The sequence below is a fragment of the Saccostrea cucullata genome, unplaced genomic scaffold (assembly GCF_032062105.1).
Source record: "Saccostrea cucullata isolate Sc308-1 unplaced genomic scaffold, CSIRO_AGI_Scuc_v1 ctg1443, whole genome shotgun sequence".
Taxonomy (NCBI): Eukaryota; Metazoa; Mollusca; class Bivalvia; order Ostreida; family Ostreidae; genus Saccostrea; species Saccostrea cuccullata.
The window spans coordinates 375,162-392,906 of NW_026930741.1; the positions used below are offsets into that span (position 1 = coordinate 375,162).

A 17,745-nucleotide genomic window follows, 5' to 3' on the forward strand; every position below is an offset into this window, starting at 1 on the left:
CATTGATTAAATAATTCTTCCTTCTACATATATTTCATGCTCATTTTTAATAATTCATCCATATGATAAAATATGAACAAAAATTATGTCGCAGTTAAGAAAATATTCAACATAATGATAAATGTATAAAAAGATACACTTTCAAGTTCCCAAAACTGAATTGATCAAAGAGGAACAACCCTCGATCCAAGCAATCTCGTTAATTTTATAAAATTTATATTGCGCCAGTATTTCTTTTAAAAGATTATTATTATAAGTCTATCATTATACATGTACATTACATAAATGATTACTGTATACAGGGAAATTTTCGCCCCAATCGCCCTGCCCTCATTTGGGCGAATTAAAAACTGGGCGAATTCAAATAATGCAGTATAATTTCTTAAACAAAACTATGACTGGGCGAATTTTAAACGGAGCAAAATTGTTTGCAAGTGTGAAAGGCGAAAATAAGACGGGGCGAAAATAACCGTGTATACAGTATGTGATGCACAATTAAAAAGAGTAATCCTCACATTATTGCATGCCATAAAGTATAAGTACTGTGAACTACATTTATATAAATATATTGTATATTACATGTAATCCTAATGAAGTCGTTTCATTCAAAGAATATTTTTGGCATATATTTAAATAACCACTTGCAGTTATACATTGAACATGTTGAAGATTGTTCGTTTAAAAGCCGGGGTTTTCAAGTTAATGTTTCCTGCTTCGTGTATCGGTCTCTAACGTCGTCAGCAGATGCCGCAAAGGAAGGGTTGTTCTTTCCTTCTTTGACAGCAATGTCGACAGACGTTTCGAATTTTCCAGTAAAACATTTAAAGATATCAAACTTCATGGGAATAATCCCTCGTTGAAACATATATCTGATCAGATATGAAACTGAAACAATACAAGTAAATGTAACCAACATGGAGAATGTTTTATACGGAAACAGCTGAAGTCCCTCCGATTCGATGTACCAAGGGTATTTGATGACCGGATTAATATTTAGAGTGTACTCCCCGCTCAGGAGGCGAAGGATTAGTCCTACTATATAACCACAAATAGATCCATAGGTGTTGCACTTTCGGATATAAATAACTGACAAAAGTTGTGGAAAGCTTATGACGTAAAGGAGGTCAGAGCACAGGAACCAAAGCACGTAAATAGATTTTACGACAATCGCAATAACTGTTGCCAAGGCACCAACGCCAAAAATGGAAATCCTCATTGCCCAAAGAACTTCTTTCTCTGAAGCCTGTATATAAAAAAAGTAACACAACAATTGAAAAAAAGGATAATATTAGTTCAGACTAGAAGCATGGACATAATTTAAAGCAAAAAAAAAAAAAGAATTAAAGTTCATGTTCGATAATTCCAATTTGTTCAAAATTATTTTTTAAGGAATAACTGTCTTATTTTTCGATTTCATGGTGTCATAATGTGATAATTTGCATAAATGATTGGCGTTTTGCATAAAATGATAAAATTATCGTCATGAAATTGAAAAATCTGACAGTTATTCCTTATATTTTCATACTTTGATTCCGCCAATCTACGTGTTCCAAGCTCTGCTTCTGTCTAGCTGTTTGTCTTCCCCTACACGTAGTTTTTTTTTTTTTTTTTTTTTTTTTTTTTTTGAACCGCGCTAATATATTGATGGGGAAATAAAGTACATTTACAATTTGCAATTTTATCTCGGACAAAGACATTGGAAATGTAAATATATGATTATCAAGCACAATTTGTCACATGCTAAAACATTGAGGCTCAAATGGTATGGCAAATATATGAATTTGTGAAGACGTACAGAAAAACAAACAACTATGCCATTCCAATATATCTTCTACCCTAGGATACAAAGCATATGTAACAAACATTTCGTTATTGTTGTGAATGTATGATTTACCTTCGGACGGAATATCATCTTGTATACATTGCGAGCAAACATGGAGCTTGCAGAAAGAATGGAAGAATCAGCAGACGACATAACAGCCGCCGCCACGGCACCTAGTCCAAAGAAGGAGACCCATACGGGGGTCAGGTACTGCAGCACCAGGGGCAGGATGTTAGATACCAGTTCCGGTGGGATGGGCACCGGCTTATTGTCCTCTGTTGCGTAGCTTGTAGCATTCCAGTCTGTGATGGCAAAAAAAGATAAAATAGACTGATCAACTTAAATTGAACCTTTAAAAGGCCTCAGAATGCTCTATATTTCACCTATCATCAAATTTACTCAATTTTTGCTAAAAAAAATCAATTTAAAACATGCATACACGACAACTTAAAAAATAATTTATCAATCGGCTATATACTACGGAGTTCCGAGTACAAGATATCTACCAGTATCTGCCAAATGCAAAAAATAAATCGGAGTATTATCTATATTTTCAAATACAGTATATTAAATTCTACTACGATTATTGCCGAGATCAAAGAAATGCCGCGGACATTATTCTCCAATAAATCACGACACGTCATTAAAAAATGATCAGATCAGAAAGACGTATCAAACCTGTGCATTTGAAATGTACATTTGACTTCAGAATGAAATACTTATTTAGACCACATCGATGTGTCGTTTTTTTTGCAATTTAAACACTGTGTATTGCAGAAGGTAGCTGATGAATGTAGTTTTCTAAAGCGAAGCGGGGCTGTTTCACGGACCTCCCTACGCCGCATTTAAACTCTGTGATTTTAGTGATAAAGTGGTGACATAGGAAACTGATTTTCTTATTGTATATTCCAGAAGATTAATCTATATAAGCTACAAACAGATTAATATTTAATAAAAGGCTGATTTTAATGCGGCGAAAGCACAATTCGTCTGCATTCTATTCACAAGTAAACACACAAATTTACATTCTGGTGCTAAATGGAACAGTTTAATGCAGCATGGTGACCTAATTCTTTTCCCTATAGAGAAACGATCAGTCGTATTTTACTGCTGTAATAGAATAGAAATAAAGTCGTGTTGTTGAATGATGCAGAATAACCTCCTCGGTCTCGAAATTATGTTTGAAAAATAAAAGACGGTCGTTTAAATAAAAATGTACGCATAGTATTGCTCTTATATTAAACAGCTTTTACATTTCATCAAAATAAAAAAAAAGTATCAACCTGTGTTGGCAGCGATAGCGCCAATTAAAATGGAGGGAATGGATAGGATGATACAGCCAAACCCCGCCATAACAGACAGAATCTGAGCGTTGAATGCGGACTTGGCCGACAAAACCCGCTGGAAGTAGGCTTGCCAGGGGATCCCGCCGAGCATGATCAACAGGAAGGAGTCGATGTAGTAGCCTATGTACTTAGGGTCCAGGTCCTTAATCCACACTGTGGAGGAATTGGTAGTGATGCTAGTCACGTGCGTGTTTGTCATGGCAAATGGAACACTGAGCCACTACAATAATTTTAGAGAGAAAATGTATTCAGGATACAATAACAACATATTCAACATAAAACATAACTAAAATGTCTGTGTTATGGTTTCTCTTAAAAAGGAGTCGTCTGAAAGAGTATTGTCTGTATAAAATAGTGATGTATTATTTGATGAATCAAAATTCACTGTCACATTTTTTCATTGAAATTTTAAAATGTTTTATTGGTCATCAGCAAAATCACTTCGTTAAGAATCACTCAGCACACATTAATACATTAAAGATTATAAAGGATGCTGAAGTTACTCATTGACAACATTTATCATAGTCTTCGGAGATCAAATTTTAAAAAAAATTTGGGATTCCGATGAGCAAAATTGAGCTCTTTCATTACCCAACCTGTTTTTATATTCTTTAAACCAACATTTATCCAACAATTTCTACATAAGAAGATTGGTTCATATATGGATGGCTTTTTGATTGTAGACGATAAGGGCTAACTAACAGCAAATTGTATGGCAATGGAGATGACCAGTTTTTTCATCACCGATTTTCCTTACATAGATGTGTACCTCTATCGTTTTCTTGTGGCTTTAATGTCTCCAAAATAAGCATGCTCTGAGTATAATCAACATTACAACCTTGGCAGGTTACTCACAGTAAAGTTGATGTAACAAGAATGTCAGCATCCACATATAACCTCAGCTTAACAAGAAAGTCAACAACCACATCGAAAGTCAGCATATTGTAAATTCCAAAGATCTTCTTTGCAACCTATCCGTTGACTGGACATGGATAACTTTCTTTCCAATTGTTGGGCCTTTGTTTGTATAATAGATGTTTTATTAATGCTCCGTCTGTTTGATCAATTCATAAGGTTAACAGCGGGTGTACCTGGTTGACAGATGATGCCTATTCCTCAATTGCAACTGACCCAACTTGTGGACTTTTCGGGGGACCTCTTTTATTCCGTGTTTACAGATTTAAGTGTTTGTAGATCGATTAGTTGTCTTCACATTTTCATATTAACGTTGGTAACTTTTGAAATATGCGAAGTAATAAAACTTACAGTATTCTTATCAATTTGTAATTTTATTACAAAGGCAGCATTTACTTTAACAGAATGTGACTGTTTGAAATACATTCTGTATCAGGAGATGTACAAATTGCGAGGAGTGAGGGATAGTATCTCTATATAAATTTTGACAAGGTTAACTGGGTAAAAGTACAATTCTGTATTTCCTTTTTAACATCATTTTGTCAGGAATTGCTGAAGCCAAGTAATAGTGCAATACTTATTTTCTTAATGGTAAAGAGCGTCCAATCTCCTACCACAAACTTTATCACAAGTCAAAAAATTAAATTATTTATAAATCTAAATTTTTTTTGTTTTTTATCATTCAAAGGGACATAAAAGTTATTTCTCCGAGTTAAGAATAATCAAATGGAAAGTTTAAACAGCTAAATGAATCTTCATCATCTTTATTCTTTTAATTGTGCTTAAAAAGAGGAAAATACTTAGCACAAGTGCTTTTTCCTTCTTTGCTAATGATGATTAAAATGCCTCTGGTCAAAGGTCGACAACTTCAATACATTATATTAAACAGAATTCTAGCCTCAAGTCCACTTAAACAATAAGAATCGATATCGGAAGCAATGCGAACACGGACATCCCTTAAAAAATCAGATGAGGGATCAGGTGCCACGAAGGAGTAAGCATCCTCTGTCTACCGGCCACCCTGTTGTGTGTTCCTTGTCATGCTTGGTTAGACGGGGATATTTGTGAACAAATCAGTGTGTAAATAATGCCCTAACAATTAGTATGAAAAATGTCAATCAGCAGTTGACCTAATGATAGAGTATAATTGACGATTAGGCAATTGTATCGACCATAGAATTTGCGAAATGATGACTTCAAACGTGAATGATGATATCCTTGTTTCATCAGCTTGTTGGTTAATATCGTGACTCGTTTTAAAAATTGATCGTACTGAGTATGGTCTTGGCCATTTGGAGGACATAAACTCCAAATGACGGTGATAATGGTATATTGCTATATAAATAAGTTTACTACAGAAAAGTCATCACATTCATTATCCAACTTTTGTTTAACGTTACTATTAACGTATTATCCAAATAAGGGGCAGACGCTTCAGACTCTGTGGTGTCTTAAGTTCAAGGATATATAACCAACCATAGTTGGAATGAAAAAAAAAATTGTATAATTGAAAAAAGTTTGTCAAGAGACATAAAAGTTGAATTGAAGGCCTCAGCAAGAGACGTCCTCCCTTCCTATAGAAGTTTTTTAAATATGAATGCTGCTTCAAATTATACATTTCAAAAAAAAAATAAATTAAGTTCTTCGAAAGACAAATCCCTTTACTTGAAAGCATTGGTTAAATTGCATAGTATTATACATATTGATAACGTTATGTATACTCAAAATTGATGTTAAAATTTCTAGTTTTCCAGTTCCTCAACAAATACTCCATAATCTTAATTTTAAATGTGTTATTGATGAAAATCCAAATGTACACAGTTTGACGGAATACATGTATACTTACAAGACCAATAAAGATACAGGTCAACTGCATGATGTCGGTGTAGGCTACAGAGTACAGGCCGCCAAAGAGAGTATAGAATACCGCGATACAGGACGAGATTGTTATCGATAACGTCTGCTCCAAGTCCAGAATTACCGCCAACGTAGCACCTGTGACGTCATAAAAAATCTTATGTTCACATTTTCAAGTTATTTGCAATAAGAATATCCTAGGTATATGATTTCTCAATTATATTAAGGATTCTACAATGTTATGGAAAAATGTGTTGACTATAGAACTTCTCACCGAGATACTAGAGTATTAAAAAAAGGAACTTCAACTCTCTAATTGAAATGTCCATTAGTAGTTATAGAGGTAAATCATACCTAGGGCGGCCAGAATGGCCCCGCACCAGAACACCTCAGCCAGAAGTGCCGGTATGTACAACAATCCACCCATTCTCTCTCCATAAGTTCTGCTAAAAGGGTCCAACATCGTGACGTAACCTTGAGATCGCATTCTGTTGGCGAAAAATATCCCACCTGTAATGAAAATTTGGATTGTCTACATAAAAAAATATTTATACATGTATATCGAAAAGGGCAAGTACATAAAATTACAGCATTTTTCAAGTGAACTCTAGTGTGCTATTTTACATATTTTTTAAGATTAAATGAAAGATAAAAACAAGGTAGGATTATGCATAACTAAAACACCTCGATGGCATCACTGAATAAATGAATCGAGAGTATTGAGAGACTATGATGTTTGCAATTGGCGCATGAAACTTGATTAATATTTCCTTTTTCTTTTTTAAAATATATTTGTCATCATACAAAAGCTATGCTTAAGTCATTAAGGTTCCCACACTACATTCTCATTACTTTGATTCCTCCTAAAATATTACCTTTTAATTTTGCACTTTACATGGATCATAATCACAAAACTTCAACAAAGAAGGAAAATACACACTTGTGTGCCAAGTATTAAATTGAAATTCATATTCATAATTTATCGTTTAATGTCATTAAAATTAAAGAAACAAATAAATGTTTTTATTTCCTATTGACCTGTTCTCTGCCGTAGAAGCTTTTCTTACCCAGCATTAAACTGATGGCGTACCCAAGGGGTGCCTGGCACCACACCAGTCCATCTTTGTATACCGACTCAGCTGTCCCATTGATAAATCCACCTCCTACCCACGTAGCTGTAATAATGTAACAAATTCACTAAATTATGACATGAATTCATATTTTAATCCCGCTGATGACCTGGAGATCCATCGGATTCCGAGAGGTGGACTACTCCCTGTGATTGCTAGATAAGATCAAAACAATTTATACATATTGAAATTCAATATCAATATTATCTTTATCTTAACTGATCTTTATATGCTATTTAAGGAGGTTGGAGCCTGAGGTTTTGAGCAGATTTTGGTCTTCAGTTTTTGTTTTTTTTTTTTCTAAAATTCTGCATCATTTTTCAGTTCTTACATTAAATCTGGATTATAAAAATGCAAATTAAACTATATCCAATGAAAAAAAAGTGATTAAAGAACATTCAAATAGGACCAAGTAAGGAACTATATTTTGTGGCAGAAGGTTTTTTTAGAAAAAAAATAGATCAATTTTTCCCTTTTGAAATAAATACAGTACTGTTAAGTTTAGATTCCTATTTTTCCATGCTGGTTGCACACAGGGCTGTTTTGCAGTGAAATGTTTTATGCTGGTTCTGTAATATCTATTTGATTATTTCTGTTGAATTTTTTCATTAAATTGTGACAAATATATACTAGTAGTAAAAAAATTATTTAATTCCAGGAGAAAAATGAGCCATTTTCAGCATAGAATTAACATCTTTTAGTAATATCTAGATACGTTGATTACATTTTTTTTCCAGTCTTATATCTGGCATATATTTGAAAGATATGAATCTATTAACTACGAGTACTAGTATTTAATATTCAATAAACGAGTATTTAATGTGCCCTTAGCCTTCTGGAAAGACTTGAGAAGATGTGATTGTTTTTGTTTTACTGGTATATTGTTTATGAATTTCTGTGTACCTTTACTTCGTGAAATTGTTATCTTATTGAAATGTTTATCATTTTTAAAAGATAAAATAGTGTTAATTTACGAGTATGCTGCATATGTATATTAAGAATATCTTTTGTGTTTGTTATTGTTATGCAGGATTTTTAGTCATTCAAATGTTTATATAATTCACGAAAATAAACTCTTTACATATATTCTCTTAAAAACGTTTTATGCAATAAACGCTTTAGCAAAGAGTTGTATATCGTAAAAAAAAATCACTATTCTTAAAATACAGGAAATAAAAAAAATGGGATATTTGGTTAACATACACATGATACAGAAGAAAAGAAATATAGAAAAAAAACTTTACATATTAGTAAATTATCATATTTTGAAACATACAAATTTTGAAAATTGCCGATAAAAAATTGATGACGTTATTTTTAAATAGCGAGGCCATGCCGTCAAGCGCGACTTTTGTGGAAGATCATGTCATTTTTAAGAGGCTCCTGACAAAAAACTAAAAGTGGTATCGGAGAAATTTAAACTGTTTTGGAAAATATGTATTGTAGACATCTTTTGAAAAATCCCTCATCAGATTCAATCAAAGGGCCGATTATAAACCATAACGACTCTTCTTCTTTACATCATAGACGTTTACTTCTACTTTTTGTTTTTTCTTTTCGAGTAAATAAGGTAGCTTTGATCAATCTGCATAAATTCAGCAAACGTTTAAGACTTTAAAATATTTTTCTCGCTTGTTTTAAAATTTTCAATGCCAGAAAAATCACATTTTGTGAGTGCAGAAAGGTCAAATAAATGATTTTGCAAAGCAATTAAAAAATTTTCCTAGTTACAATTTCAAAATTCCTTTTTTTTTTATTTACTAATAGTTTATTTTGTTCCATGCTTTATTTGGATTAAAAAAAATTGAAGGGAAAACTTAACGTCGAAGATGTGATTTTTATTATGACACACATTTCACTGCAAAAAGGTCATTTTAAATATATAGCGCCTAAAGAAGCATATTGACCCTCGTGTTTTGTTTTTTAAGCATATTGACCCTCGTGTTTTGTTTTTTAATTAAGTCATGTGTGTAGAAATTAAAAATATACTTGATAAAAATGTTTAAGACTTTAAAAATCAGGATCCAACCTCGTTAAGGGATCACTGTCTAGTTAGTAGAGTATACCAGGGCATCAACAATAGTTAATAACGTGGGATAATTTAAATAACGGTCATCACTTATCCCACGTTTCCAGCATCCGTTCTTGGCATACTCCACCAACTTGACAGGGATTCCTTATATTTCCATTGCACTGTGAAATAAAATTGTAAATTTAGATTTTAAAAAGTAGACTAATAGATTTAATTAACAGGAGATCTTCAATGTCGATTCACCGTTCACGGTAGCTCAGTCGGTAGAGCACTCGCTCCGTTATCGAGAGGTCGTAAGTTCGTATCTCGGGCGTGACTGTCCTGAGTCGATAAAAAATGGGTAGCAACTGTTTCTTAACCATGCGCTCGGCATTTTGAAGTAACAGTTGCGGGTCCTTCGGATGCGACTTTAAAAACCAAGGCCCCGTGTCAGCGGCAGGCGTTGGCACGATAAAGATCCCTCACTGCTCAATGGCCCTGAGTGCCGAGTAAAGGTCAAAATTTGAAGCCCTTCATCGGCATACGGTGACGTCTCCATATGGGTGAAAAATTCTTGAGAGGGACGTTAAACAATATACAATCAATCAATTAATCAATGTCGATGCAGTGACGTCAAAGACATAGACAGCCGCACGTGATTATCTGACGTTTACCAGGCTATTCTCACGGTTTTGATAAATTGCGTGCCAGGAAAACGTCAGAACCAGCGACATTATGAAAACTTGGAATTCACCGCCACCAAATGGAGGCGGCATTCTCGGGTTGATTTTCGATACTTACAAACCAAGCGAAAGGTCAATATCACAACGATCAATATAGTACATTATTTTGAGTACTCACCAATATCGCTTTATGACTTGGTTTTCAAAATATACAATCCGGTATTTATCAGATTGTCGAGTTTATTTTTCATTTTGTATAGTTTAAAATCTTGCAAATCCTGAGATGTGATGTTTTCTTATCAGCGATATTGGTAATTACTTGATTGATTGATTGATTGTATATTGTTTAACGTCCCTCTCGAGAATTTTTCACTCATATGGAGAAGCCACTACTTGCCGGTGGAGAGCTGCAAATTTTTATACTCGGCACTCAGGGCTATTGATCAGGGAGGGATCCTTTTCTTGCCAGAAGGGTCAGTACTCACTGCGACATGGGACCTCGGTTTGTACGGTCTCATCCAAAGGCCCGGTCTCCTGGTCCCACAGTGGGATTCGAACCCGCGACGTAAGGATCAACTCCTTTCTTCGCGATTCAAGGGCAGTCTTGACGCTCTATCCACTGCGCCACGCGAGCGATAGTGAGTACTTGAAGGACTGTGCTATTGATAAATTGTGATTGCGGCATTTAATTCGGTTCGCATCAATATCGAAAATCATCCCGGTTGGAAACGGCGATATTTCTTTTCATAATGGCGCCGGTTCTGACGTTTTCCTGGTACGTATACTATAATATGAGAAAAGAAGAAAAGCCTAAAAAATCTAAGATATTTTGGACTAGAGATTCGCATGCATATAAGGCCACCTAGCGCCAGATGCTAAGACAGACGCAAAAGATTTATATGCATATTAGGCCTCCCTAGCTTCTGGCCTATCGCTTTGCGAAATTTTCTTTCCGAAAGAATGATCAAGTAATCAAGTCAACTAACGTCAAAAAGTCCGTATGCAGGTGATGAAGGTATATTGCTGCAAAAGTAAGGTAAGTTGACGTTTGTAAAGTTAAGTCATCACGTTTACAATAGAGCTTGGTGGTTAGATTGCCATTAATGTCTTTTTCAAGCACAATATACAAATATAAAACAGATTTGTCAGACTCTGTGGTATCTTTTTATTTCAAGCTCTCCGGGATATATCTTATCGACATAAAAATGGAAGTTACCATTGTTAACTGACAATACGTTGTCGATAGATCTCGAGTTGAAGGCCACAACAATTAGTTTTTTTCGTCTTTTCACGCATAAGATTTTTGACAAATTCTATTTCATGTTAATACAAAAAAGGTCTGCTAATATAGGGGCGCAATTGGTACCCATTGGAATTCCAATAGATTATTGGAAGACCTGGTCTCTAAAACCACATGGGTATTGTTAATCAGAAACCAAGCATCTTTTTGATGTCAATTTCAGAGTTTTTGTATGTACAAATAATTTTGAAAATAACCATTGATAAGGTAAGTAAATTTACGAGTTCCGAGTTCTATTTTCATCGTAAAAGCAGCAGTCAACGATATCAAAAAACCTGGATTTAAATTTGTCGTGGGGAATGGTCGTATATAAAGTTGAAATGTTGTATGTTTTTAAGCCTTTAATTTTGGTAAAACCTTGTGATTTCAAATTATCCAAACGTTCCTTGGAGTTTTTAAGTATCCACATCTGATTTAAACCACTCCTTGAATATATTATTGCACAGTACTCTTGAAATTTCTCCTTCGCTACTGTTAATATCTTAGTGAAGGGTGAAGAAGAGGCCTGGTTGAGCATTTACTGGAACCCGCTATGTTTATCTTTGTAAGGATTTTTATGCAGTTTCGAAATCCAGTATAGATATGGTAGTTCAAATTCAATTAGGTTCTTTGATATCTTAAGAAATGTTCAAAACTGACATATGATTTTGAATAATGTCTTCTTAATGAATCTTACAAACGAAGACTGTTGTTACTTGCTTTGTCTGCAGGGACCAGAATGTACTGATCATATAATCTAATTCTTTTTTCACTTCTGGATTGTTGTATACAGAAGGATAGATGGTTTTCATATTGCCCCTAAGTCTTTTAATACGAGATTGTAACAGAGATGTTAAACATTTAATCCATTCTGACAGTGTCAACGTCTTCTTTTTAAAAATATTTGGCCCATCGTCTGGCGCAATCTTCTACAGAATCCATAATATTATTGAAATTCCTACGCCAGTTGAAGGATCAAGGTTCCCTATATTTGGGACCTTTTAAAATTATTGATCTAAGGTCCTCATTATTAGCTATATTTACGTCGCCAGTAATAATGTGTCCAGCAGGACTATACTGTATACAGGGTTATTTTCGCTCCGTGTTATTTTCACCCCTTCACACTTTTAAATTCGCCCAGTCATTGCTTTGTTTAAGATATTATACTGTATTCTATGAATTCGCCCTGGGGTCAGGTTAAAAAATACAATGAAATTCTTTTCACGAGTACACCTGCAGATGGACGTCACGTGATGAACTGTAATACCCGTTATTCAACAGGTCAATCGGAGTCAAATGTATTAAGTGTGAGCGCAGTTTTGCCGGCTCTTCTTTAAAATGACAATATTTTGTTCAATATACAACTACAGTTTTCTAAAGAACAACGGACTAATAAGTGCTGATTCAGATGATGAAAAACGTGTCGATCGAATACCGTCATAAATTCTCCATTTATCATGTAAAACTTACTAGTACTATATACGTTCACATCACATTTTTGCCGATGGAAATTTTGTCAGATTATATTTCCATTTACTTCGATAACAGCATGAGCATCCGTGCTAACAATCTACATGAAATGTGAAAAAATGCTGTGTGCCGACCTCTTTGACGAAATTCCCGACAATTTGCAAAAAACTTTTTAATTTTAAGACATTATTTTGAAAGTTCGCGGGATTTTTTTTTGGGGGGGGGACAACCCTCATATTTCTCTATAAAAGTGTAAAGTTACTTTTCTCATTTTTTTTTCCACTTATTTGTATTTTGGCCAAACATTTAACGTTATTTAACTAAACGGATATAACTTTTGTGGTGAAAGTGCAATCTATATTTGAAATTTGGAAGAAAAAATTGTTAGAGTTATCCCTAACGTACAAAAAATGTAATCCTATCGAGCCTTTAGGTAAGCGAGTGAAGTAAAATAATAAACTGAACAGTATTTTTGTAAACAAATTCAAGGACAAATCCTGTTGCCTCTAAGAAAAAAATATTGATTTATTAATTGATGGAAAAACATATTCATAGAAAATTAAAAGGTGTCAGTGTATAACATTAAAATAACCTAAAAGTATTGATATTTACTCTTTGATTTTTTTTATCTTACTTTTCCCGATATGACCTTAGATTGACCCTATCATGGCCGTAGGTGCCGGGGGGGAATTATGCCGATATGTAGAAATACTACAGAAAACACAGTTACCTTATATACGTGGTGCCCCCTCAATAATAATGTTTGATGACCTTTTTATTTTGTTTATAATATAAGCCAATATAATATATAATATTAATATAATATACTAGTATTAAGCCAATATATGCTTACACTTAACATTCCAAAATATTTCCTGGATAAATTGCGCACTCGAGGCTAAAAATATCCTATACAATCTACTTTTCAATATATATATGGAAATAAGTTCACTTTCAGGGCCTATAAAGGTAGTTTTTATGCTACTTATGTAACCATTTGTAATCATCAGCGACATCTACTTAATTACTGTTAGGTCTGATTGGTTTTTTTTTTTAAAGAATATCGTAGAAAATTGTGTCTTTTTTCGACAGTCAATTCAGAGGCAGTAACATTTGCGAACATATGCTTTCGTGCTTATGAATCACATATATTTTCTATATTTCATTTAAACATATGAAAATTGTAACTATTTGTATAGCATGTAAAAATATGCAATGACAATCACAAAATGCAAATGGAAAATTATACAATATTTAGGGAAAAGACTGCAACATTTGACATGCCGTATACTTGAATATTGTCATAATATCATTTATTGCATGCGCATGCGTGCACATCATCATCGGGTGAGTAGATTATTCTTAGAAGACCAGGCGAGAAATTATATGACAGGATAAAACATAATCTCTTTTTATTAATGAACATAATTCAATTAACCACTATACTATGTAATTAAATCATTCGAGTAATATTAACACAATTTTAATGTTAAGAAATCTGAGAATCTAACCCGTCATGGTGAAGACCCCCACAAATAGACTGATATTCCGATTGGCCAGCATCACATTTTCACTGTTTGTTTCCCCTTTGGTTTTCCTCGCTGCCCATAGTCCGAGGACGAGAATTAACAGGTAAAAAATAATAACTGCTATAAGGCCAGGAACATTGACAGCCATCTCGTTCGTGCGACACTGAACCAGGGACTCTCACTTGATGTAGATTTATAAACCAAATTCTGTGATTGATAGACCGAAACCTACATTGAGATTACCTACACAGCAATTCAGGATAAATAAAGTGTGACTACTGGTCTGATATTAATGGACTTTTATGAAGATAAACTCGGACAAAAGAAAAATAAATTTGGGGAAAATGTTAATGTAAAACAAAGGGCAAACTTGGGTTGTTAATGCTTCAATTTGTAAACACTTCATGCAAATTATAATACATGGTAACATATACTACTTTTTAGGTTTAAGGATGAAATTTATTTCCTACTCTGTCACACCTCCAGATTCGAAATTTTTATCTAAATATCAATCATAAGCTGATTATTCTTTTTTTTTTCTTTTAGTCTGACACATCTGTTTTATATTTAGATATTTTACTTGAAAAAGACGTTAATGGTATTCTTATAATAAAGTTCTGTGTTAAACGTGATGACTTTAACTATTCTATCGTCAACTTCCTTCACTAATGCAGCAAAATACAATGTATCTTTATCACCTACATACGGAGTTTATATATCTCACTTGATTCGATACGCAAGAACATGCTCTACGTATGAACAATTTCTAAAACGAGGTAAGTTTTTGACAAACGATGAAAAAAGAATATCAAAGGTCTCGTTTAAAGTCATCATTTCGTAAGTTTTATGGTCAGTACAATGACCTTGTTAGCAAATTATTTATAAACCGAATTGACAACGGATTTTTTCGTTATTTCTCGATCATGACAAGGAGCACATGACGGGTGTGACAGGTCAGCAGGGGGTGCTCACTCCTCCATGGCACCTGATCCCATCTCTGATGTTTAGGAGGTCCGTGTTTGGTCTGCTCCTATTCTGTTTTGTTTTATGGACTTTTGATCTTGAATATTGCTGTTCGTTATCTCCAGATGTTTCATGCATATTTTATTTTTAAAAACATTAAAAAACATTTCAAAATATCTTATTTAGATAAAACTTAAAGGAAGAATATGGATTTCTGGTCAAAGAAGTATTTCTGATATTACGGTGTGTGGTGGACATCTCAGAGATTCTTCTTTTTTGGTTAAAGTGAAAAAAGAATTAGATAGATTACAGATCAGTATGTATTGGTCCCTGCTGAAAAAAGCAGTAAATAACATTGTCTTCCTTTGTAAGGCTCATTATATATATAAATTGTATTTTAGAAGAACTTGGATTTAATTCTACTGTTGGTGATCCAACTTATATTCATAGTTTCCTTTGTGAGGAAGACATTAAAAATAATTTGTTAGTTTCGAATACTTTTAATATCCCTAACAACCAAAATGAATTTGAATCACCATGTCTATATTGGATTCCGATACTTCATAAAATTCCTTGCAAACAAAGATGCATAGCGGGTTCCAGTAAATGTTCAACTAAGTCTCTTTCTTTACTCCTGTCTTAGATATTTACAGCAGTGAAGAAGAAACTTCAAGAGTAATGTGCAACAATATATTCGAGAAGTGGACCAGTGTAAATCAGACGTGGATACCTAAAAATTTCAAAGAACTTTTGCACAAATTGAAATCATAAGATTTTACAAAAATTAATAGCGTAAAAACTTTTCAACATTATACACAACCATTCTTCACGATAAATTAAAGGCTAGGCTTTTTGATATCATTGACAGCTGCTTTTTCAATAGAAATGGGACTTGTAGATTTACTTACCTGGTCATTGGTCATTTGCAAATTTATTTGTTAGTAAACATTCTGATTGTACACACAAGGTGACATCAAAAAGATGCTTGAAGTTCTGATTGACAATATCTGTGGTTTTGGTGACCAGGTCTCCCAACAATCTATTCCTTAGGGTTCCAATTGGGCCTCGGTGTTAACTAACGGACCTATTTTTCTATTCATATGAAGCAGAATTTGTCCAAAATCTTATACGTGAAAGGAAGAAAACACTTGCCGTGGCCCTCAACTCAACATTTAGATATATCTACGACGTATTGCCAGTTAACAATGGTTATCTCCATTCTTATGCTGATACGATATATCCTGGTGAGCTTGTGATAAAAGATACAACACAGTCTGACATATGTTTCATATTTGGATATTTTACTTGAAAAATGACGTAAATGGTAATCTAACAACCAAGCTCTATGACAAACGTGATGAATTTAAGTTTTCAATCGTCAACTTTCCTTGCTTATGTACGAGTATAGTAGCAATATACCTTCATCACCTGCACACGGAGTTTATATCTCTCAGCTGATTCGAAATGCAAGAGCATACTCTACGTATGTACAAAACCTAAAACAGGTCGATTATTAACAAACAACTTGATGAAACAAAAATGTCAAGTCTCTTTTGAAGTCATCATTTCGATCATTTCGTAAGTTCCATGGTCGATACAATGACCTTGTCAGCAAATACAATTTATCATTGAGTCAAATGCCGACTGGCGTTTTTCATGCTTATTGTTAGCCCATTATTTTAAACTGAATTGACAACGGATTGGTCCGTTATTTCCTGATCATGACAAGGAGCACATGGCGGGTGTGACCGGTCGGCAGGGATGCCCCCTCCTCCATGGCACCTGATCCTACCTCTGATATTTTGGACGTCCGTTTTTGCTCTGCTTCTATTTTGTTTTGTTTGATAGACTTTGATCTTAAATACCGATTGTTATCTCCATATATTTCTGTAATGTTAACTGGAAATATGGCTCAAGAATGCTGAGTTGCTAAAAAGACGTGCAAGTAGGACACCTCTTGAGTATCAACCGGAAATTTCCCAATCAGTCCTATACTTGTCCTAAACGCAGGAATTTTTTTTCAATTCCCTACACCTCAATCACCACCATATCTATCCACGTCCTGGAGGCAGATATCTGTTAAACGTTCATTACGTAGCTTATGCTCTCTGGCTCTAGCTTCAGGCTTTGCTGTAGGCCTAAATCAAATCAGCAGCGTTGTTGTGACCATATTCTCTTAATCTGAGAACGTTGAAGTCAGTTTGTGCGGTATGTGACAGAACCATGGCATAAATAAGATGCTGTGGAACGCCATCACTGCCTTATAGCATACAACTATGCATTTATTATGTCAATTTATCATTACGTGATGTGAACATATCTTTACGTTATGTCCATTTTTTATGAGATGATGTAAATATATCTTAACATCATGTCAATGCTGCATTACATGACGTAAATACATCCTTTCATTATGTCAGCACTTCATAACTTGAAGTAAAAAATTCATTATGTGAAGTGATAATGTGTTTACATTGTGTTAAAACTTTATTGCATGATATGAATTTTTTTGTACATCATTTCATTTCTTAAATATGTGAGGTCAAAATTGCATTACGTCAAGTAAATTGTGTTTTATAATTAAACTTATCATTACATGAAGTCAAAAGCCCATTCCTTTTTGAGAGTGTATATTTCTATTATATCAAAGCATTACTACGTGATATGGATGTATCTTTATTTTACGGCGAGGGCATCATGATGTGAGGTGAACACATCGTACCTTTATGTCAGTGCTTTA

At 34.1% G+C, this 17,745-nt stretch overlaps 1 protein-coding gene across 1 annotated transcript; it reads right to left on the reverse strand.

The window, feature by feature from the left end:
* Positions 1-660: 660 nt before the first annotated feature.
* On the reverse strand, positions 661-14,227 carry LOC134229883 (high-affinity choline transporter 1-like). Its single transcript, XM_062711665.1, has 7 exons — positions 14,025-14,227; positions 7,008-7,115; positions 6,295-6,450; positions 5,930-6,078; positions 3,106-3,388; positions 1,895-2,124; positions 661-1,243 (listed from the first exon to the last, which is right to left on the reverse strand). Exons 1-7 carry the CDS (start codon positions 14,188-14,190, stop codon positions 695-697), a joined length of 1,641 nt encoding a protein of 546 aa, XP_062567649.1. The 5' UTR covers positions 14,191-14,227; the 3' UTR covers positions 661-694.
* Positions 14,228-17,745: the final 3,518 nt, after the last annotated feature.